The sequence below is a fragment of the Podarcis pityusensis genome, assembly GCF_964106645.2.
Source record: "Podarcis pityusensis genome assembly, chromosome: 3".
NCBI lineage: Eukaryota > Metazoa > Chordata > Lepidosauria > Squamata > Lacertidae > Podarcis > Podarcis pityusensis.
In genome coordinates, this window is record NC_138026.1 from 69,973,950 (window position 1) to 69,997,601 (window position 23,652).

Consider the following 23,652-nt stretch of genomic DNA (forward strand, 5'->3'; position numbering starts at 1 on the left):
AATGAAGTTTTCCCAATGCCCCTTTTCTAAGAGTCCTGGAAGATTTCTCTGAACATAGGAAGAGTATGTATTTCTGAGACAAGTAAATGGTCCATCTCATCCAACATCCTGTTTTTATAGTGGCGAACCAGACACCTATATGTCCAAAAGCAGGACCCGAGTGCAGCAGCTGTCTCTCTACTTGTGAACCCACGGAAGCTTTCCTCCATTCTAGTAACCATCGCCCATGCTGAGTAAAACCGTTATTCTAATTCCTCCATGTAACAAAGATGTTTCTAGGGGCCCTGTCACAGCCTCCAAAAAGAACCCCCGTGCCTTTGTTTCTTTGGGAGTTAGACACTTGTGGCTGGTTCACGCACGCATGTTCCTCACTGCCACGGCTGCCTTGCACGTGTGGACCAGCCACTGTACACCTAACTCATCGCGTGCACCGCGATCCCGGCGAGAATCCTTCCGCCCACCCGGCAGCTGAGACGCGAGTCGGAAGTACTGATCCCCGGAGTCAAATCAAGTGAAGCGGGCGCGCGCACGTGTGAACCAACTCTGCGGTTCTACGATTCCTATCCGGGGGCTTCTTCTGGGCTTTTCCATTCTTGCATGCAGTCACCCGCGTGAGCTTCAGCCTGTGAGCGGCAGCCTAATCAGCCTCGGCCGCTTCCCCCGCCCCTCACCGTCGGGAACCGGCCGCTCTTCACGCCCCGCCTCACATGACTGCCGCCACGTGACAGGCCCGGGGCGGGTCACATGAGCGGCTCTGGCGTGTGTTGGGGCGGGAGTCACATGACCCGCTTGCCTGTTCTCTCCCGTCTTCTCGACCATGTCAGCGGAGTAGCCCCGGAAGCTGCACCGAGAGCCCCGCGCCCCGCCATGAGACGCGACGCCTGGGCCCCGCCTAGGGGGCCTCGCCTGCTCCGGGTTTCCTCGCCTGGGGCTCGACCCGGGTTCCCCCTCGTCCTGCTGCTCCTCTCCATCGTCCTCCCGAGTCAGCGGGGAGGCAGCGCCGCCGCCGCCGCCGCGGCCCAGGGCAGCTTCAGCTACCAGGAGCTGTGCCGGTGAGTGAGTGCCTGGCTCGCCTCCTCCGTCCCGGGGGGCTGCCCCTGGTGAACAGCTGGCAGGGGCCCAAGGGCGGCGCGCGGAACCGGAAAACTCGAGTTGCTGCTTCCCCTTTCCGTGCAGCACCTGGCGCGCAGGTGGAAACGCTGAGCGTTCGGACAAGCGCTGCTTCGGCTTCCTCTTCTTTTGTGTTTGTAACGGTTATGGGACATCTCGTATTTTAGTCTTTAAAGTAGCCTTTTCGTACCTTTTAATTCCCCCCCTCCCGCCCTTCTGTATTCCCTCGGTTGTTTTAGGGAAATGTGCGTTTGCGTGTCTGGTAAAAGACGCCTTCTGTGTTAGTTCGCAGAGGACGCAACCGCTCCTAATGCCATCCCCCCATAGGTGGAACTGCTCGGGTTTGTTTCAGACATGTTATCTGTGCAGGCAGTGGGGCTGCTTTGTAACTTCTAAAGTGATTTTATGCAAGGAGGAGTGCTTTCTTCAAGGAGTTTAGCTGGGGTGCCATCTGCTGTACAGTACTATACAAGTCAGTACTGGGCTGGAGCAGTGTCCTTAATGCCTGGACCTGAGGGGCACTGGCTCCCTTCCACAGCTTTCTGTCAACTGTTAAAACAGTCTTCATTCCTAGGCAGTTTTTGCCTGGATAGTAATTGAGCTTTTTCACAGCTGTGATGTATTGACTCAATTACACTTTGTCAAAACACATTTGCATAAAATTTCCCTTGGGAGAATGGTGTTGCGAAATGAACTTAATTGCCTATCTCAGACCTTCCTCTTTGTTAGGAGGTATAACTAGAGTTATTGCTTGTGTATTTAACTTGTTCAGTGGGTTGGATCCTGCACCATCAAAATAATTGCATATGGTATGCTTGGAACAATGCAAATCTAGTAAGCAGAACAGGTTTTTCCTGCTGTTAACTTGAGAAATTGTTAATTTAACCTTTGCCTGCTCTCCTGCCTTGTAATAGCCAGCTCAAAAGTTCAGTATGTTTCGCTTTCTGTGGAAAGGAGACTCAGCCCCCATCATGTTTTTATGCAAACATTTATGAATGTATGAAGCTGTTTTAGACAAAGTCTGATATGATACATTTAACTGAAGATAGTTTCTACTGATTAGCATCAGTTCTCCAGGATTTCAGATGGGCTGTTCTTGACTCTGCTTAGAGAGGCCAGAAACTTTTTGTATGGAAAGCATTTACAGTATCACTGAACTATGTCTCCTTCACAGGCAACTCTGTAATTGGAGTAGCCTGACATGCATAGATGTCTTGCGTTAGTATGCTGCATCTTGTTACTTTAAGCAAACTGTAAATAGCATTTATTCAAAATTCTTAAAGAATTATTTAGCACCTTTGGGTGTTCAAAATGCATTACATATGTATTGTTGTTGTTTAGTTGTTTAGTCGTGTCCGACTCTTCGTGACCCCATGGACCAGAGCACGCCAGGCACTCCTGTCTTCCACTGCCTCCCACAGTTTGGTCAAAACATATGTATTACATATCACATTTTGTATTGTTATGGAAGAGAGGAACCCCTAAGTGGTGAGATATTCCAAGCCCAATGAGGTTAATTGCTAATTGAAGCTTTCCCGCCAAGGAAACAATAAACTTTGGATGGGGAGAACACTGGGAACTAATAAGGAACAGGGGAAGCTGCCTTATACTGAGCCAGACTTTTGTTCCATGTATTCATTATTGTCCTCAGTGACTGGCAGACACTCCAGAGTTTCATGCGGAAAATTCTCAGTCCTACCTGAAGATGACAGGAATTGAACCTGTGACCTTCTGCATGTGAAGCAGATGCTCTACCATTGAGCTAGGACCCTTCCCATCTTACCTCTCTCTAATAATTTTTTTACATTGATACAAGTTTAGGCACGTCTTAATTAGCTGAGGTTGCTCTACAATCACAAGATCACTGCTGTAGCCCTATGAAGCCTGCCTCAAGCCAACACAACTAAACTCTTAGCTTCCTTTTGTTTCATCTTCTCCATGCACTCCATCCTTAAATAGTATATTTTCGGATCCTATCCCTGCAGATGAATTGTCTGTTCAGAAGAATATTCTTTAATAAATCCCTGCCAGTGTGAAAATTTCAGCAAGTCGCAAGTAATTGATTCTTTAGAGAATGGTTTGTCCGTATTTCCTGCCTTGCTATAAAAGATGGCCTTCAGCAGCTATAACAGTTATCCCCATATTGCAAATGGGGATATACAGAAAGAAGAATGCTTGAGTAAGGCCACCCATTGAGTTCATGGCAGAAGTGACATTTGAATTGGGGACTGCACTGATTTCTTGGCTTTGTCTTTTGGCCACTATGTTACACTACAGTCTGTTTCTTCTGCTTTGTTGATTTTTGCGTGGAAGTGGAGAGAGGCTACCATGTTGAATTGTAGATACATTTTTAAACCGAAACAAGAAATTGGTTATACTTGGAGTACATTTTGTTCAGGACTAAGTTGGAAAAGCACTCTTTATGTGTGCAAAAATGCATTCCACATTGAATAAACACAAACAGCGGCTCATTGTGTGAATGAGGTGAGCTGTATACCTGCAGGATTTTACTGAAAAGGTTTTTGCTTCATTTTTCCAATGAATAAAGCAATTCATTGCTTTAGAGAATCTGTGTAGTATCCCAATGCAAGTGGGTTGGTCTCTCTCTCTGTGTATATTTATTAAACTTTTGGGTTGTGCTGTACTAGCAATTCCAACCTTGCCATTGTATAAAGTAGAACATGGCAGGTAATTTTGGCATGTGCCTGCAGACTTGCAATTGAGCACAGAGCAGACGTTTACAAAAAGCCTGGTTGAGTCTAGATTAAAACTGACTTGGTGATGAACTGATGTGTCTTTATCAGTATCATTTGTTTTCAGGGGAAAAAAATATAAGCAGTGATGTTTACCAAAAACAAAACAACAACAACAAAACAAATTGTTGAAACTTGGAAAATACAGAAATATTCTAAATTCAACACCACTGGTACCAGCACTTAACTTCACCTTAGTCAATCTTCTGCGTGTCAACTTGCAATTATAGCTTCATGATCTTACATAACTGCCTATATTTTCTTGGTTAAAAAAAATAAATCTATATGGTATTTTGTTTGGATATGTCCTATTCTTTCTTGTTTTCCTGCCAGCATTTTAAATATGCTCTCCCTTGGTAAATTTCAGTGTGGAGTCTTTGGGATTTTTCCAATAATACTCTTGTCTGAGGTAGCAATATTGAAATATTTAGAACATTGCTTCTTAAATGCAAGATGTGAACAATATACAAACTTTAGTGTAAAGCCACATTTTAAAATTTAATCTATAAATGCTTCTGATAAATTTTAACTATCCACAATGTGTTGAAATCCAACACAGTGCAAATAGGCAGATTTACGCCACTACTAACGTTGCATTTCCAGAAGAGAGATCATACCCAAAATTACAGAGGGCAATCTACCATATTTTCCCATTTAGGATGGGTTGCAGCTTTTTGAAGGGGGAATATTTAGAAAGTTAAGCCCTGACCTCATGCAGTTCAATGGTTCTTTGCAATACTGTAGATTAAGGGGGGGAAATCTCTCACTGTTAGATGCCTTGTTGGAGTAGATGCAGTTTGGGAGGGAGGACAGAAAAGCAATATCGGGCACCATTTGTTAGTTACAGAATTATTGTAATGACTAGCAGGAATTGAAAGATTTCAAGGAGAGGAGGAGTAAAAATGTGTTGGTGTTACAGCAGAGGCCTTGCAGTTCTATGTGTCTCCTTGTTCTATAGCCTGATGGAAAGGCTACTAGATATGACAGTGGCAGGAGAAATCTGATAGAGCTAGTCTTATGGTAGAGTGGATGGAGAGTGACTGTTGTCCATACGGGTTCACTATGTCTGTTCCAGTGCCTAGTGTACTATTTTTGGACTTAATTCACATTTCTGCCTTCCCATAACTTTTCGCCTTACCTCTGCACAGGCCCTCGTCTCCTGCACCCCATTTATTAATCTTTTGTAGCATCGCCTAAAAGTCCCACATTACATATCTATTTAAATATTTCTAGGCTGTTGCTTGGGCAAGGCCCTCACAGGACATCTTACCTAAAACGACAATTTATTTTGGGTATAAAATGCCATCTATATTTCAGTTGAAATTATTTAAAATAATAGTCTAACTAAAACAATAGACTATTATAATATATTAGCTGTAACAACTTAAAGCGATTTCCAAAATCAGCACCATTTGTTGTTGATGCTGATAGCCATCTGTCTCGGGAAACAATGGAGGAGTGTGCCTTTGGGGTGCAGCCAAACCTTCTACCGTTAAGAAAAAACAATAGAAATAAGTGAGTTTCAAAAGCTTGTACTGATTGGGCCATTTGTATATCACTTGGGTGAGAGTTCACAAACTGGGGGGGGGGGTTGCTACTTGAAAGACCTTGTCTTGTGCCTGGGAGGGAGTTTCCACAGGGCTGCAAATGGAAGGCTCCAGAGAAACAACCTTTTCAGTATCTTTGATTTTTAGAGATAGGACCTCTGGAGTTTATCTCGGAGTGCAGGCAGGTTTGTACCAGTTGAAAGGGCTTCTTCTGATAACCTGACCACAAACCATTCAGTGGGTTCAAGTTCAGTATAGCCACTTTAAATGTGCTCAGGAGTGCAGCTGGTCCAATATCGGTGTTGTGTGTCTCACTAGCATCTGGGTAAATACTTTTCTTGGAGTCAAGGATGGTGACCATTGTCACAATGTGAGACTGGGAACAAGACCTTGGCAGACTTGGTGACCCTGCTTGGCTACCCGGGCTAGCTAAGATCTGTGGGCCCATGGCAAAACAGTTAACAATTTAAGTTGCTTTTGTAATGAGCACAAGTCTCACACTTGTTGATTTAAAAGTATTCTCTTCTGATGTTGTTTTAAGTACTTTGACCATCAGTTGACTGAATTGTTTTGGGCTAGTCAAATGCCCAGCCCTACAAGCAATGCTTCTCTGAGTCAGGTTGGCTCCCTTGGTGAGAAGGGGGCCATGACCACTGTAGAATTGCTTACAGCATTAAGTAGCCTGTACTTCCCTTTGTCTGCCTTTGTGTCATGGGCATAACAAATACATTCCATTTGACTAGAAGTCTCATGATTTGGGACTGGAAACTGAAAGCTTTTTCTCACTGTTAACACCAACCTTTTTTTCTAAAGGCTTTTCTTTTGAATGTTTATTCCGTGTCAGATTGCATAAATGAAACTCCTGTGGCCCAAGTTCTTGTCTGATTGAGTCATTTTAAACATGACCTCAGCTGCAGGGGGCTTTCCATGGAGAAGCAGGTCCCATAACGTTAGTCAGGCCAATATAGTTAAGGCTCCTGAGATGAGAGCGCCTATGAATATTGTACGGGTGGCAGCACTTGGAGAAATACATATGCTGCCAAGGGTGAATACGTTTGCATGCAGGGGGAACAGGACCTGTTGTTCAATAAACACAAATGTGAAAATGGAAGTGTTAAGTGCCACTTCAGTTCTCAATAACTACTTGCTTTTATCTTCTGTAAGACATGTTGAATCCTTTGTCTGATGTTTTCCACTAGGTGGGTACGGCGCCTGTGGCCCTCCAGATGTTGTTGCACTCCCAACACCCATCTGTCCCAGGCATCATGGCCAATGGTTAGGGATGATGGGACTTTAGTCCTCAAAATCTGTTTAGCTACCCCCTGGTACATAGTTACTTAGAAGTTTGTTATTGAAATATTAACTGCAGCTGGAAGAGTGTCCCTCTGAACTAATGGCCAATCTTCTATGACATTCTGGGAAAGAGGCTGTAGCTTGGTGGTAGGTGGAGCATATATTTTGCATGCAAAAGTTCTCAGGTTTGATCCCTGGTGTCTCTAGGTAGGACTGAAATACTGAAGCTAGCTGGGCCTCTATGGAAGGCGGTGTCTTACATTCCTGAGCATTAAATGCTAATTTCAGAAAAAAATACATCCTCACCATCATATTATTATTATTATTATTATTATTATTAATAATAATAATAATATTTAATAAATTTGTATTCCACCCTTCATCTGAAGATCACAGGGCGCTTCACAACTTTTAGTTTGTTCCATATTTTTGAGGTGACAATAGATGGTTTGCATGTGTTTAGCAAAGATGAATTTTTATTTTGGTTAAACTGCTTCAGAATGTAATCTGAAATGTGCCTTATCAAAAAGATGTTCATTGTTGCAGCTCCCTGCATTGCTGATAGTGTGCTGGAAAGCTCATTGGGGGGGTGTATGTGTGTTAAATATGAACAAAAAGTTTGCTAGATTTAAGATGCTGATGAGTAGTCTGGGCTGAAACATGTATCTAAAGAAGTGTGCGTGCACATGAAAGCTCATACCTATAACAAACTTAGTTGGCCTCTAAGGTGCTACTGGAAGGATTTTTTTTATTTTGTTGAAACATGTAGTTTGGCAGCACATATTCATTGTACCTCCCTCCCACTATTCTTTTTCAGTTATACGTGGGAAGCTGTTGATCCAGATAAAGTACACTACAAAATCAACCTCTGTGGTAGTGCCACAGGCTGTGGAGGGTCGAGTACCATTTGTGCATACGACATAAAAAGCAATGCCAGTTTCTCAGTAGGTAAGTCCAGAGATTTGTCTGCTATATGGATATTAAAATGTGAAACACAACGCATTAAATTCTCTTGCGTGTGCCTGTGTTCAAGGTTTCTCTCCTTGTCCTGAAAGCTTCATGTTCTTGCTGGTGAGCTATATCGCCTGCCCTTTGCGGCAGTTGACTTTTGGGGTGTGGTGTGCAAAGGGAGGAGAATGGCTTAAACTGATAAGGACTGCTTTAAAATGAATCTATCCTTTCTTTCCTGGCTTGTAATGCATGTGTATGTGGGTTGGCATCCTAAAGTTAAGTCTGGTTCTGTTTTCAGCCAGCAATTTGAGGAGGCAGAAATAACTCAATCCGTTAAAGCAAAATCTTGTAGCAGCAGGCAGGGTATGTGGGCAAAGTTTTTGTTTTGGGGGTGCTCTGGTCTCTCCTCTACCGCATAACCTGCGTGATGCTAGGAGCCAGCTGGCTTTTCTCAACCCTTGTGATCTACCTTTCCTTGAGAATGAGGATTTGGTTTGCTCCTGTTATTCCTTCTACATGCCTTGGCTCCCTCCCCAAAATGGGTCCAGAGAGAGGGGTGTGACATGACCAGCTCAGCCTAGAAGCTTCATAAAATCCATCTCTCCGCCATGAGCCAATTAAAGTGTTACACAAGCAGCACACACTATCCCTAAACTGCTGATTAGTGATGGTGGAGGGCCACATGTTCCCTGCCCTAGATAAAGATGTAAAAGTTCTAGAAAGCTTGAAGCTGTGGCTAAAAAGCTTTTTCTGTCCCTCTCTTCCTTGGAAAGAACCATAGGTTGACCTGCCTGCAGAACAGGCTTCTGCTTGTGCAACAAGACTTTGCCTTCATCACCTCCTCCATACTCCCACTTCACCCTGAAATATGCTCTTGAGATTGGGGGGATAGTTGCTTTAAAAGTAGATGAGTGGCACACCACCTCCAAGGCGGCTGTGAGGAAAACAAAATATAGAGACCCTCAGCACTGAATTCCACTCCATGCTGGAAGAAGGGGAAAGGCAACTTTCCCCAACTTCCTTTCCCCCTACGCCGCCTGACTCGCTTCACTGGAGGGTTGGTTGAGACACCAGAACACTGTGAAAAGCTGAGGGGGTGGGGGCTGCAGGGGAAAGGGAAAGGGTTGAAAATGGATTCTCCCTTGTGTTCCTCCAGTGGGAACCTTTTCCAAGTAACTTCTGTGAATTGAGGCAGTCCTGGAGCACTAGGTTGGGATCCAACCCAGTTACTCTTTTATTTTTACTTACCCACACCCATCCTGAAATGGCGTCTGGTGGTCATGTGTATATACAGTATATGTATATGTAATATTTTTTGCATTTTGTGGTGATTAAAAAATAGTCATACACTTTTATTAAATTATCATCCTCCAACCTCTGGACTTCAGTTTCAAATAGAACACATCCTATAGAACATTTCTAATTTTCCAATTAGGCCTCGAGAGCATATTAATTCTGGATGATTTCAAGGACTTTCCTTGGCAGCTGTTATAGAGGGTTAGACTTCTTACTTGTCAATGTAAGCTGAGTTCTGGAGCCAGTATCTTGTTCTCGGGGGTGGGGAAGAAGAGAACCATTGACCTTCATAGCCGCAGACTGTCTCTATCTCTTGCTTCTGACTGTGGAATAATGAAAGGAGTTGATTTCCTTTTAAGCAATATATAACTCCTAATAGTCCTGGCAGAGCCAGTCAAAAATCGAATCTATTTTCACTCTTTCTGAGTTGGCAAAAGTCCAAGCTGCAGCATTGATTCTAGCTATGTTCTGCTGAGCATCTTCACTGACTTTGGACTTGGCCGTAGTCACAAGAGAACGAAAAAGACAAAAGGAGAGGGAATTTCATTGAAGGAACTTGTACCCAAGTATTTCTGGATGGTGGCACACTAAAGACTTCTTCAAAATTCCTTGGCAAATACATGGGTGTGCACTAAGATGGGGAAATGAGACACTGAGGAGAAATCATGCCTCCCATGATTTAGCCTTTGCTAAAACCATGATATAATTACCGTATTTTTCGCACTATTGGACGCACCGGTCCATAGGACGCACCTAGATTTGGGGGGGGGGAATAAAGGCAAAAAAAATTATTCCCCCCCGCCAGGCGCGGGGCTGGGGCGGGGGAAGCCCGAGCTTCCCCCTCCCCCAGAACGGGACCCAGAGCCATGCCGAAGCTGCGCGCAGCTTCGGCATCGCTCTGGGAGCTTGCGGGGCTGGGGGAGGAGGAAGCCCTCCGCCAGCCTCCAAACCATGTCGGGAGACAGCGGGATGGCGCGCTGCGCCTCTCCCGCTGTCCCCCGAGTTTGCGGGGCTGGGCCAGCCTTCTAACCAAGTCGGGGGATAGCAGGAAGGGCGCGCTGCGCCCCTGCCGCTGTCTCCCGAGTTTGCGGGGCTGGCGACGGGGAGGAGCAGGCTTCTCCCCCCGCCAGCCTTCTAGCCAAGTCGGGGGACAGCGGGAAGGGCGCGCTGCGCCCCTGCCGCTGTCTCCCGAGTTTGCGGGGCTGGCGACGGGGAGGAGCAGGCTTCTCCCCCCGCCAGCCTTCTAGCCAAGTCGGGGGACAGCGGGAAGGGCGCGCTGTGCCCCTGCCGCTGTCTCCCGAGTTTGCGGGGCTGGCGACGGGGAGGAGCAGGCTTCTCCCCCCGCCAGCCTTCTAGCCAAGTCGGGGGACAGCGGGAAGGGCGCGCTGCGCCTCTCCCACTTTCTCCCGAGTTTGCGGGGCTGGCGACGGGGAGGAGCAGGCTTCTCCCCCCCGCCAGCCTGCTAGCCAAGGCGGGGGACAGCGGGAAGGGCGCGCTGCGCCTCTCCTGCTGTCTCCCGAGTTTGCGGGGCTGGCGACGGGGAGGAGCAGGCTTCTCCCCCCCGCCAGCCTTCTAGCCAAGTCGGGGGACAGCGGGAAGGGCGCGCTGCGCCCCTGCCGCTGTCTCCCGAGTTTGCGGGGCTGGCGACGGGGAGGAGCAGGCTTCTCCCCCCGCCAGCCTTCTAGCCAAGTCGGGGGACAGCGGGAAGGGCGCGCTGCGCCCCTGCCGCTGTCTCCCGAGTTTGCGGAGCTGGCGACGGGGAGGAGCAGGCTTCTCCCCCCGCCAGCCTTCTAGCCAAGTCGGGGGACAGCGGGAAGGGCGCGCTGCGCCTCTCCCACTTTCTCCCGAGTTTGCGGGGCTGGCGACGGGGAGGAGCAGGCTTCTCCCCCCCCGCCAGCCTGCTAGCCAAGTCGGGGGACAGCGGGAAGGGCGCGCTGCGCCTCTCCCGCTGTCTCCCGAGTTTGCGGGGCTGGCGACGGGGAGGAGCAGGCTTCTCCCCCCCGCCAGCCTTCTAGCCAAGTCGGGGGACAGCGGGAAGGGCGCGCTGCGCCCCTGCCGCTGTCTCCCGAGTTTGCGGGGCTGGCGACGGGGAGGAGCAGGCTTCTCCCCCCCGCCAGCCTTCTAGCCAAGTCGGGGGACAGCGGGAAGGGCGCGCTGCGCCCCTGCCGCTGTCTCCCGAGTTTGCGGGGCTGGCGACGGGGAGGAGCAGGCTTCTCCCCCCCGCCAGCCTTCTAGCCAAGTCGGGGGACAGCGGGAAGGGCGCGCTGCGCCCCTGCCGCTGTCTCCCGAGTTTGCGGGGCTGGCGACGGGGAGGAGCAGGCTTCTCCCCCCCGCCAGCCTTCTAGCCAAGTCGGGGGACAGCGGGAAGGGCGCGCTGCGCCCCTGCCGCTGTCTCCCGAGTTTGCGGGGCTGGCGACGGGGAGGAGCAGGCTTCTCCCCCCGCCAGCCTTCTAGCCAAGTCGGGGGACAGCGGGAAGGGCGCGCTGCGCCCCTGCCACTGTCTCCCGAGTTTGCGGGGCTGGCGACGGGGAGGAGCAGGCTTCTCCCCCCGCCAGCCTTCTAGCCAAGTCGGGGGACAGCGGGAAGGGCGCGCTGCGCCTCTGCCGCTGTCTCCCGAGTTTGCGGGGCTGGCGACGGGGAGGAGCAGGCTTCTCCCCCCGCCAGCCTTCTAGCCAAGTCGGGGGACAGCGGGAAGGGCGCGCTGCGCCCCTGCCGCTGTCTCCCGAGTTTGCGGGGCTGGCGACGGGGAGGAGCAGGCTTCTCCCCCCCCCGCCAGCCTGCTAGCCAAGTCGGGGGACAGCGGGAAGGGCGCGCTGCGCCTCTCCCGCTGTCTCCCGAGTTTGCGGGGCTGGCGACGGGGAGGAGCAGGCTTCTCCCCCCCGCCAGCCTTCTAGCCAAGTCGGGGGACAGCGGGAAGGGCGCGCTGCGCCCCTGCCGCTGTCTCCCGAGTTTGCGGGGCTGGCGACGGGGAGGAGCAGGCTTCTCCCCCCGCCAGCCTTCTAGCCAAGTCGGGGGACAGCGGGAAGGGCGCGCTGCGCCTCTCCCACTTTCTCCCGAGTTTGCGGGGCTGGCGACGGGGAGGAGCAGGCTTCTCCCCCCCCCCGCCAGCCTGCTAGCCAAGTCGGGGGACAGCGGGAAGGGCGCGCTGCGCCTCTCCCGCTGTCTCCCGGGTTTGCGGGGCTGGCGACGGGGAGGAGCAGGCTTCTCCCCCCGCCAGCCTTCTAGCCAAGTCGGGGGACAGCGGGAAGGGCGCCCTGCGCCCCTGCCGCTGTCTCCCGAGTTTGCGGGGCTGGCGACGGGGAGGAGCAGGCTTCTCCCCCCCGCCAGCCTTCTAGCCAAGTCGGGGGACAGCGGGAAGGGCGCGCAGCGCCCCTGCCGCTGTCTCCCGAGTTTGCGGGGCTGGCGACGGGGAGGAGCAGGCTTCTCCCCCCCGCCAGCCTTCTAGCCAAGTCGGGGGACAGCGGGAAGGGCGCGCTGCGCCCCTGCCGCTGTCTCCCGAGTTTGCGGGGCTGGCGACGGGGAGGAGCAGGCTTCTCCCCCCCGCCAGCCTTCTAGCCAAGTCGGGGGACAGCGGGAAGGGCGCGCTGCGCCCCTGCCGCTGTCTCCCGAGTTTGCGGGGCTGGCGACGGGGAGGAGCAGGCTTCTCCCCCCGCCAGCCTTCTAGCCAAGTCGGGGGACAGCGGGAAGGGCGCGCTGCGCCCCTGCCGCTGTCTCCCGAGTTTGCGGGGCTGGCGACGGGGAGGAGCAGGCTTCTCCCCCCGCCAGCCTTCTAGCCAAGTCGGGGGACAGCGGGAAGGGCGCGCTGCGCCTCTCCCACTTTCTCCCGAGTTTGCGGGGCTGGCGACGGGGAGGAGCAGGCTTCTCCCCCCCGCCAGCCTGCTAGCCAAGTCGGGGGACAGCGGGAAGGGCGCGCTGCGCCTCTCCCGCTGTCTCCCGAGTTTGCGGGGCTGGCGACGGGGAGGAGCAGGCTTCTCCCCCCCGCCAGCCTTCTAGCCAAGTCGGGGGACAGCGGGAAGGGCGCGCTGCGCCCCTGCCGCTGTCTCCCGAGTTTGCGGGGCTGGCGACGGGGAGGAGCAGGCTTCTCCCCCCGCCAGCCTTCTAGCCAAGTCGGGGGACAGCGGGAAGGGCGCGCTGCGCCTCTCCCGCTTTCTCCCGAGTTTGCGGGGCTGGCGACGGGGAGGAGCAGGCTTCTCCCCCCCCGCCAGCCTGCCAACCAAGTCGGGGGACAGCGGGAAGGGCGCGCAGCGCCTCTCCCGCTGTCTCCCGAGTTTGCGGGGCTGGTGACGGGGAGGAGCAGGCTTCTCCCCCCCCCCGCCAGCCTGCTAGCCAAGTCGGGGGACAGCGGGAAGGGCGCGCTGCGCCCCTGCCGCTGTCTCCCGAGTTTGCGGGGCTGGCGACGGGGAGGAGCAGGCTTCTCCCCCCGCCAGCCTTCTAGCCAAGTCGGGGGACAGCGGGAAGGGCGCCCTGCGCCCCTGCCGCTGTCTCCCGAGTTTGCGGGGCTGGCAACGGGGAGGAGCAGGCTTCTCCCCCCGCCAGCCTTCTAGCCAAGTCGGGGGACAGCGGGAAGGGCGCGCTGCGCCCCTGCCGCTGTCTCCCGAGTTTGCGGGGCTGGCGACGGGGAGGAGCAGGCTTCTCCCCCCGCCAGCCTTCTAGCCAAGTCGGGGGACAGCGGGAAGGGCGCGCTGCGCCTCTCCCACTTTCTCCCGAGTTTGCGGGGCTGGTGACGGGGAGGAGCAGGCTTCTCCCCCCCCCCCCGCCAGCCTTCTAGCCAAGTCGGGGGACAGCGGGAGGGGCGCGCTGCGCCCCTGCCGCTGTCTCCCGAGTTTGCGGGGCTGGCGACGGGGAGGAGCAGGCTTCTCCCCCCGCCAGCCTTCTAGCCAAGTCGGGGGACAGCGGGAAGGGCGCGCTGCGCCCCTGCCGCTGTCTCCCGAGTTTGCGGGGCTGGCGACGGGGAGGAGCAGGCTTCTCCCCCCGCCAGCCTTCTAGCCAAGTCGGGGGACAGCGGGAAGGGCGCGCTGCGCCTCTCCCACTTTCTCCCGAGTTTGCGGGGCTGGCGACGGGGAGGAGCAGGCTTCTCCCCCCCGCCAGCCTGCTAGCCAAGTCGGGGGACAGCGGGAAGGGCGCGCAGCGCCTCTCCCGCTGTCTCCCGAGTTTGCGGGGCTGGCGACGGGGAGGAGCAGGCTTCTCCCCCCCGCCAGCCTTCTAGCCAAGTCGGGGGACAGCGGGAAGGGCGCGCTGCGCCCTTGCCGCTGTCTCCCGAGTTTGCGGGGCTGGCGACGGGGAGGAGCAGGCTTCTCCCCCCCGCCAGCCTTCTAGCCAAGTCGGGGGACAGCGAGAAGGGCGCGCTGCGCCCCTGCCGCTGTCTCCCGAGTTTGCGGGGCTGGCGACGGGGGAGGAGCAGGCTTCTCCCCCCGCCAGCCTTCTAGCCAAGTCGGGGGACAGCGGGAAGGGCGCGCTGCGCCCCTGCCGCTGTCTCCCGAGTTTGCGGGGCTGGCGACGGGGAGGAGCAGGCTTCTCCCCCCGCCAGCCTTCTAGTCAAGTCGGGGGACAGCGGGAAGGGCGCGCTGCGCCCCTGCCGCTGTCTCCCGAGTTTGCGGGGCTGGCGACGGGGAGGAGCAGGCTTCTCCCCCCCCGCCAGCCTGCCAACCAAGTCGGGGGACAGCGGGAAGGGCGCGCAGCGCCCCTGCCGCTGTCTCCCGAGTTTGCGGGGCTGGCGACGGGGAGGAGCAGGCTTCTCCCCCCGCCAGCCTTCTAGCCAAGTCGGGGGACAGCGGGAAGGGCGCGCTGCGCCTCTCCCACTTTCTCCCGAGTTTGCGGGGCTGGCGACGGGGAGGAGCAGGCTTCTCCCCCCCGCCAGCCTGCTAGCCAAGTCGGGGGACAGCGGGAAGGGCGCGCTGCGCCTCTCCCGCTGTCTCCCGAGTTTGCGGGGCTGGCGACGGGGAGGAGCAGGGTTCTCCCCCCCGCCAGCCTTCTAGCCAAGTCGGGGGACAGCGGGAAGGGCGCGCTGCGCCCCTGCCGCTGTCTCCCGAGTTTGCGGGGCTGGCGACAGAGAGGAGCAGGCTTCTCCCCCCCGCCAGCCTTCTAGCCAAGTCGGGGGACAGCGGGAAGGGCGCGCTGCGCCCCTGCCGCTGTCTCCCGAGTTTGCGGGGCTGGCGACGGGGAGGAGCAGGCTTCTCCCCCCGCCAGCCTTCTAGCCAAGTCGGGGGACAGCGGGAAGGGCGCGCTGCGCCCCTGCCGCTGTCTCCCGAGTTTGCGGGGCTGGCGACGGGGAGGAGCAGGCTCCCCCCCCCCGCCAGCCTTCTAACCAAGTCGGGGGACAGCGGGAAGGGTGCGCTGCGCCTCTCCCGCTGCCCCCCGAGCTTGTGGGGCTGGCGGTGGGGCTCTCCTGAAGCCTGGAGAGCGAGAGGGGTCGGTGCACACCGACCCCTCTCGCTCTCCAGGCTTCAGCGAAAGCCTGCATTCGCACCATAGGACGCACACACATTTCCCCTTCATTTTTGGAGGGGAAAAAGTGCGTCCTATAGTGCGAAAAATACGGTAAAAAATGGGGTGCTGCCCACAGACACTGTGCTCCTAGTTTTATGGCGTTAGACAGATGCATGAAGAATAAGGCTGTCAGTGGCTCCTAGCCATGAAAGCTATGCCCTGTCTCCGTGGTCAGAGGCAGCATGTTTCTGCATACCTTTTGCAGGAAACCACAGGGTCCTCCTCCCAGGTTTCTCACAGATATCTGGTTGGCAACAGTGAGAACAGGATGCTGGACTGGATGAGACAGTTGCCTGACCCAGCAGGGTCTTCTATGCACTTACAGAATACATGACCGCAGACTAAGAATCCATTGTAGTCAGCTGACTGAAGACTGTGCCTAGACCCACCTAGGGAAGAACTATGCTTCAGTTTTTCATGGTGGGCTTGCTAGGCAGATACATTTTATTTAGCTGGGCCTCTGATTCATACGATGTGTGTCTCGATTGGTTTTAACCTGTGTGTGTGTGTGTGTGTGTGTGTGTGTGTGTGTATGTTTTTTTTTACGGATGATTTTAAGAGCTTATTTTTGGGTTTTCCTTTTACTGCTTTTTGTTGTATTTGTTGCATTAGCTGGCTCGAGCACCTTTAATGGAAAGGTGCGATCTAGATAGGTGAGTGAATAGCTCCAGCTTCATGTTTTGGCTGTATGCCAAAATAAGAAAAAAGAACAGAGGCCTACTTTGCACAGAGGCAGAGAAGCTGTATTGCATCAGACTGCAGGTGGAGGCTCACCTGACTGGATGCTCTTCATTACGAAAGCTAAACTTCCTCAATGCTAGAAAGATGAAATAGAGATAGATGTTTCCTTGATTTTTTTAAATGCTTCTTAAGTCACGAGCCAGCCTACTCATTCAAGGTCAAAACCCACATGTTTCTCCCTACAGAAAAGGACTAGCTGAGGGGGTGCTCTTGTTCTGCTCTATATGGCTTCTATATGGCTTGGCTCCTAAGCAGGGCAAGACCCTTCCATGTACACAAATATCCCTGCAGAATTCTTCCCAGTTTTCCACCCCCTGCAGCCCCTTGTACCTCATCCAACACCGTTTGAAAACGGGTTCTCATTCCTTGGGAGCATCTTTGCTTTGGGTGCTGACGGTTTTCGTAAGGGATGGCTCTAGGGGAACCCCGTTGCACAAGCGTGGAGTTCTGCTGGCTGCTCTTGGGTGGCCAAGAGATCAGAGGAATGAGAGTAGGTTAATGGGACTTTCAGCAGTAGGTGTTGTTCAATCCATTCTTAACCTAAAGAGATTTCTCATGAAGGTGTTATACTACTCCAAAACATGTTTAGCTCAATCTTTGCACATAAAGGTAATCAAGACAAATGTGTTTTCTGTAAGTGAATATCAGGTGGGCTTTTAAAAAAACAACAACTACAATATGCCCTGTACTAAGCTTTTGAAATATAGGCATTTACCCTCTGAATTACAGAAGATCTATTTCAAAGTATCAGTTCTGAATTGGTTAAAATTGGATTACGGAAGGCTTGTGTGGATTGGCAAATCCAATTTGGCCCAAGCTGCTATTAGTCTTACACAATATAAGGCAGGGGTATAAATATATTTTGACTTCGTTGTTGCTTTGTTTAGGGGATTCCTCGTTGATGAGAAGTTCTAAACTGCTCTTGGAGTTCAACACTACACAGACTTGTAGACAGCAAGGAACCGAGCACAAATTACAAAGCAACATTAATTTCTATTGTGGGAAGACTCTGGTCAGTATGGCATTATTGCCAAAAACCTTTCTAGTTTTAAAAATATATGCAAGGACATATTTTCCTCAATTTTTAATGTGTTTTTGAAAGCTAAGTTTTATTATTAAAACATTGAACATGATAACCAATACAAAAGTATAATTGATAAATCACAATAGGAAAATACAAACATGTTGAGAAATGCATTTTTTTATATTTTAAAGACTTAATGTCAATTCATATGCTTTATTTCTTTCAATATGGCATCTGTTACTTTTAATTTATAGATTCTTTCTGGTATAAAGCTACCTGTATATTGTGTTTCCTTGGCTCTTCTGGAGTGCATGGGCTTTGTTTAGAAGGGATACCCAAACCAAATGTTTGTTTTTATCTCTCAGTAACTGTATAGTTAATCAGTTTATGTACACGGGTTGACTGTAAGATGTATTGTATTTTAGTTACACCTGTTTTCTCAGCTAACGTTAACTGACTGCCAGAGCAGCTTAAAATTAAGATCTATAAAAAGTTGGGCTACTGGGGCATGTTTTTCATGTATAATCGGGAAATAAAAGTGCATTTGAGAAGGCATCTGAGAACCCGAATTCTAATTAATTGTCCTGTTATTCCAAGTACCTTAGTTTGTGGTACACTATGTGTATGTACTTTCATATTCCTGGCTTCATTCCATATCTGCCAACTTGCCAACAAAAAGTCATTCAGCAATTAATTACCTCCTAGAGTGTTCTTGTTCTAGCTCTAGGCAATTGGTTTCTGTTACCCGTTTGAACGATTAAGCTTTCTGTTTTTGGTTTAATAATGAGTAACAGCACACTTTGTATTTCGTCAATTTCTTAATCAGGGTTCCCCAGAATTTGTGACTTCAACCAGTTGTGTGCACTACTTTGAATGGAAGACATATGTGGCCTGCAAGAAAGATTTGTTTAAACCAACTGAAGAGGTAATGCAAGTTCTAGGCTGGAGTGGGGAACCTTTTTGGCTCCACATGCCAGGTCCTGATCAGGATCAGTCTCATGGGCCAAAGTTGAAAGGAGGCTGGTGATGCCACCTGTTAAAATCTCTTGCACAGGGTTACTGCTTGGGAACCACATGGGACCCACATCACAAGGAAAGTTGTCAACCTCATGCTCAATGCTAGGCAAGAGAGCATGTGGCAACGGCAAGAACGGGGAGAGGGCAGGCGAACACAGGGAGGTGGGCATGGTTGCTCCTCAGCCCTGTTGCTGGTTTCCCTAGTGAGCAAATCATAATGGCAGTAAAGAGCAGCCAAAGAGGGCTCCAGGCTGCAATGGACCCTTCTGGGACAATGGAGCCTTGACTAGCCTAAGGTATACTTCTAAGCATTCTAGCCCCAACCTGGTTCCACTGGTGAGCTATATAACCAGTACCTTGAATTAATGCACAATTCCATTGGCAGCAAGGCACTTACCTAACCATTTCAGCAAAACTTGATGCAATATCTACATCAGCTATACATGTTGAAGCATGATTCTTCCATAGGCAGGTCTCCAATGGGAGTGTCTGTATTGGGATTCTTTCCTGAAATGTGTGAAATGGTCTCTGAAATGGTGTGATGCTTTCTCTTCTGCATGTCATTAGTGTGATTTAATTTCTAGGTGCCTTGTTACGTATTTGATGGAGACTTGAGGAAACGTGACTTGAACCCACTGATTAAAACTTCTGGAGGATACTTGGTAGAGGACTCGGATGATGATGTGGAGCTCTACATCAACGTCTGTAGAAACATAGGTCTGAACCTTGGCATACATTGTGTGTCTAATATGCCTGCTTTTTGTTTTTCATCTGAGTCACATTTTCCCCTTAGAAACTTGAAGCACACCTTCCTGTAAATAGTCTGATACATATTTTTTAAACAGGTTGAAGCATGCTTAATTTCTTTTTGAAAATTATTTTGCTAGTCAGTACTTTGCAGTATCTGGTGACTCCTTGGGCCACTAAAATATTTTACTAGATGCATCATGATACTGTTTTACACGATCTTGTATTGACTATAATGACCTCCTTTTTTTTTTTGAGACTTGCTTTTGGGATACATTTTCCAAATGGGCCATTGCCGTGGTTATATAGATGGAATGAGATGCTGCTGCTTTTTTCCCTTAAGGTCAGAATTAAGAACAGAGATTCACCTCAGTTTTTCTGTCCCCACCACCAGGCTTTCACATCTCTAATTGATTAAGAGCCCATTTTCTTTCCTAGCAGAATCTTGAATACATCTGAACGATCAAACCTCAGATGCATTCGGAAAAGTGTATTACCTCAGCCCTTTCAAACATGAACCGAGATACGCCTGAGTAACCTTTTTCCAGCCTCCAGGTGTTAGAATCAAAGAATGGTAGAGTTGGGACGGACCATGAGGATTATCTAATCCAACCCCCTGCAATGCAGGAATCTTGTTGCCCCACGTGGGGCTCAAACCATAACCCTAAAATTCAGAGTCTCATGCTGTGCCGACTGAGCTTCCCCAAAAAAACAATTTTACAGTGGACTTCCTCAGTTTAAGAGACATAGAAAACAAATTCCCTGTGTTCAAACATTCCTAAATTCTCTGTTGCATTGTTTGCATCATTTTTTTTACAATTAAGATTTGTTAGGCCTTCCAGAGGAACAGTGGAACACAGGCAGCTGCCTTATATGAAGCCACATAGTCCACATAGCTCAGTATTGCTGACTTGGGCAGCAGCTCCCCAAGGTGTTGGGTTAGGAGTCTTTTCCAGCCATACCTGGAAGTGCTGGGAATTTGAATCTGGAGCCTTTTGTTATCAAAAAAGATGTTCTGCTACTGAACTACAGTCATTCCCAGATTTCCTCTTGTACATGATTGTTATAGGATCTGTAGTTCAAATGCTGTCAGTTTTCCAAGTTACTGTCCCGACATTTCCTCTCTAACACAGTGCTGAAGAAAACAAAGTAAAAGGTCATCTATGTGCTCAGCTTCTGATATTAGTAGATAATAGATCAATCATTAGTAGATGGATCAATACACCTTATTAGAACTGGCTTTGCCCATCCTAAGTTACTCATAAAAGCTTGCGAGTTTTAGGAAACAATGCCAAATAAGGATAATATGTGGAGTTGAGATTATTCCAAACTTTTAACACATCACTGGGGTAATACTAGTTTGTAAAACTTACCCCTCTTAGGACAGTAAGACGTAACTCAAGAGTTACTAAAAGACTGTTCATATTCTCTGAAGTATCGTTTCTAGAGAGCCATTCAGCCAGGAACTGTTGTTGATATGCATAGTGCGTGCAGGTATTTGGTAAATTTATTTTTTTCCCACTCTGGGTATCTTGAACAGAGTACCTTTTGCCATTCTAGAATGTTTCTGCAACCATAAAGATGTTAAGATAAGTATTGCCTACTCCTCCAGCTTAGTGGGTATTATATGCAAAGATAATCTTTGATTTCTGTAGCTTTGATTTTTCAGTCTGGCCCAGCAGTCTCCTCGTCCCATTTATTCTTATGCACTACATGGTCAAAATTAAGTTTACATTTAAATGGAAGACTTTGCCCTAACATCCTTCTGGAACCTTATTTATGGTCTTATTTCTTACATAAACATTGTATTGACAGGAAAATCCTCTGTTGAGGGCAAGGGTTGTCCAGAGGGAAGTTCAGCTTGCCTGTTGAAGGATGGTCATGCATTTGACCTGGGGCATCCTAAAGAACAACTCAAGCAGCTTGATAAAAACAGGTATGACTTCAGTCTTATGGTATTTTAAACCAGGGTGAGGAAACTGGGTCCCCTACAGTGCTTTTTGACACCCTTAAGTATGGCCAGCAATCAGGAATTATGAGAATTGTAGTCAGCAACGTTTGGAGGGCCACAAGTTCCCCATCTCTGCTTTAAAGGGGCTATCATTTGAATATCAATGTTAGTAAATGATTTCAAAAGTAGTCTACTGTAAAGTACAGTTTACCATTTAGCACTCAAATTATTTTGTTGCTGTTGGGAATACTGGTGGCTTAAGAGTTCCATTTAATGTATTTTCTTTAATCCGTAATTAATCTAGCCAGTTTTTGTTTCTGGAGCACGGTAAAGCTAACCACTTATAAAAGCATGATCTAGAAACTTTTTAGTATTTAAATTTTATTAGTCTTCTTAGTAATTTTGTGTCCTTCTCTGACTTTCACAAAAGAATTGCTGAAAGCATATTACAAATACAACAGCAGACATCTGTTTGTAAAAATAAATACTGTTACTCATAAAAAAATCAAAAGTTGTTAAAACAAACCTGCATATAATTTTAAAAATGCAAAAAATAAAATAGGAGATCAACCAACAAAGCAACAATGATCCAGCCATTAAAACATATTAAACGGTAAAAAGCACACAAAGAATGGCGCTTGCAATTCAATTCCTTTAGCAGCAGTGGAATCAACTATTTGGATGAAGGGAAATATGCTCATCTGCTGGTGGATTAAAAAGATAAAGGTAATTTCTTGAGACAGGAAATTCCACACATATGCCTCAGAAAGCAATTGCGCAGCAACAGCTGAGCTGGAAAAATGGAGATTCACATAAGGAGGTGGTCCTTCATGCATCTTGGTCCCAAGACATTTTGGGCTTTGTAGGTGACTAGCGGGGAGTGCCTGGCATTGCCAGAAACTTGTACAAAAATGAAAAATATTGTGATTTTTAAATGGATAGTATAATTTGTGAGTTTGGACCCTGCAAGCCAAAAATCGAATGAAATCACACCAAAGTCACCTTTTGGCCCACCATGTTGATTCAAAATGGCTTCCGGCATCCAAACATAAACAAAGATGATTTCCCTCACCTTGGGAACCCTCATGCTGAGTTTTGTGATGATATCTCAAGATACACCCAAATCTAGGGAGAACAGATGAACAAGCCGCTTTCCAAAATACGTAGCCAGTACCTTGAATTGTAGTCTGAAATGGACTGGGAGCCAGTGTAGCTGATAAACTAAAAGTACAGTGGTACCTCGGGTTAAGAACTTAATTAGTTCTGGAGGTCCGTTCTTAACCTGAAACTGTTCTTAACCTGAAGCACCACTTTAGCTAATGGGGCCTCCCGCTGCTGCCACGCCACCGGAGCACCATTTCTGTTCTTATCCTCAAGCAAAGTTCTTAACCTGAGGTACTGTTTCTTGGTTAGCGGAGTCTGTAACATGAAGCATATGTAACCTGAAGCGTATGTAACCCGAGGTACCACTGTATAAGGTAGCTGTATTAAATCCCACTCTTGCTGTTTCTGCGTGTCTCACATGGTCTCCTCTCTCAAACTCCCCCCCCCCCCGTTTTTCCAGGCTTTCCCTGAGATACGAACGCAAAATTAGCAATGCAAATGAGAGGCCTGACTTCTGTGGTGACCATGATCCAGCAGTGACTGTTACTTTTGTGTGCCCAGAGGGGAGGAAAAAAGAGGTAACTGATACCTGGGGTTTCAAATCCTGTTGCTTGATGACAGAAACTGATGGACAAAATCCTGGGCCTAAAGTTGTTTATTAAGCAGAGGTTGGCTGGCCCTCTGTCACGGACAGTGTAGCAATGGATTTCCTGCATTGGCAGGAGGTTGGGTTCAATTACTTTTGAGCCAGCTTCCAACTCAGTTATTCTATATTTTCATTTAAAACATGGCTACAGTGGCCTAAATGAACTAAATGATAGGTTAGCCTGTGAACATACAAACTAGGGAAACTCTGGCTTGTTCTAAGCAAAAGTTATTTAAAACTAGGATATTATTTATTTGTTCATTGCATTTATCACTCAGCTTTTTCTCCAAGGAGCTCAAGGTGGCCTTCTCTCCCTCCTCATTTAATCCCCACAGTAACCCTGTGTGGTAGGTTAGGCCCTGATCTCCCAGGTCTTAGTCCAACACAAAGTGGTAGAAGTCTAGAAGCAACATGGGGTGCTTTTCAGCAAAGCAGCTTCTCCTTCTCTTTCCTCCTTCCTCCACACAATAAAATTACAAGCTCTGTTGCTTGTCTTGTTGTGGATCTACTCCATACAGCACATCTTGTGTGTGCGAGTCTGTGTGTATGCAAAATATGCCTTTTGAACTTTGTAGGGGGCTATAACTTGGAGCCAACCCAAGGGAGTTTCTTTTCACCTTTCTGGGCACACATCTTTTTCTTTTGTATTAGGTGACAAGTCCCAGACTCACTGCTCAAAGTAACTGCCAGTACGAGATTGAATGGGTTACAGAGTCTGCCTGTCACAGAGACTACCTAGAGAGTAACAACTGTGTTCTGACCAGCAAGCAGCATGGTATCTATGTGAATTTGACACCCCTCAAACAAATTCCAGGTAAGCACCCTCTTTTTTTTTTAAGGGTGAAGCAGTGGCATCAATATAAACCAAGTTAGTAGCTATGGTAGAGGAAGAAGCATTGGTGCTAGTGTGTGGTATAGTCCTGTATAGGGTTACACTGCTTCTAAATTGGTCTGTGTTGAAAGTGTTCCTTATTGTAGGACTGTGC

The 23,652-nt window shown here is 49.7% G+C and overlaps 2 protein-coding genes across 2 annotated transcripts in view; one reads left to right on the top strand and one right to left on the bottom strand.

Moving 5' to 3' along the window:
- LOC308474444 (proto-oncogene Mas-like) overlaps positions 1 to 23,652 on the bottom strand; it is a 61,428-nt gene that overhangs the window by 13,371 nt on the left and 24,405 nt on the right. The gene's annotated exons all lie outside the window — the stretch shown is intronic.
- The window catches only part of IGF2R (insulin like growth factor 2 receptor), a 76,234-nt gene continuing 53,311 nt past the window's right edge, over positions 730 to 23,652 (top strand). The window contains exons 1-8 of the mRNA XM_081000651.1: positions 730 to 1,052; positions 7,521 to 7,651; positions 17,065 to 17,189; positions 18,028 to 18,126; positions 18,803 to 18,935; positions 20,781 to 20,901; positions 22,481 to 22,598; positions 23,318 to 23,480. Of these exons, the coding sequence (XP_080856777.1) occupies positions 745 to 1,052; positions 7,521 to 7,651; positions 17,065 to 17,189; positions 18,028 to 18,126; positions 18,803 to 18,935; positions 20,781 to 20,901; positions 22,481 to 22,598; positions 23,318 to 23,480 (1,198 nt within the window). The 5' untranslated portion in view covers positions 730 to 744. The remainder of the gene's footprint in view (positions 1,053 to 7,520; positions 7,652 to 17,064; positions 17,190 to 18,027; positions 18,127 to 18,802; positions 18,936 to 20,780; positions 20,902 to 22,480; positions 22,599 to 23,317; positions 23,481 to 23,652) is intronic.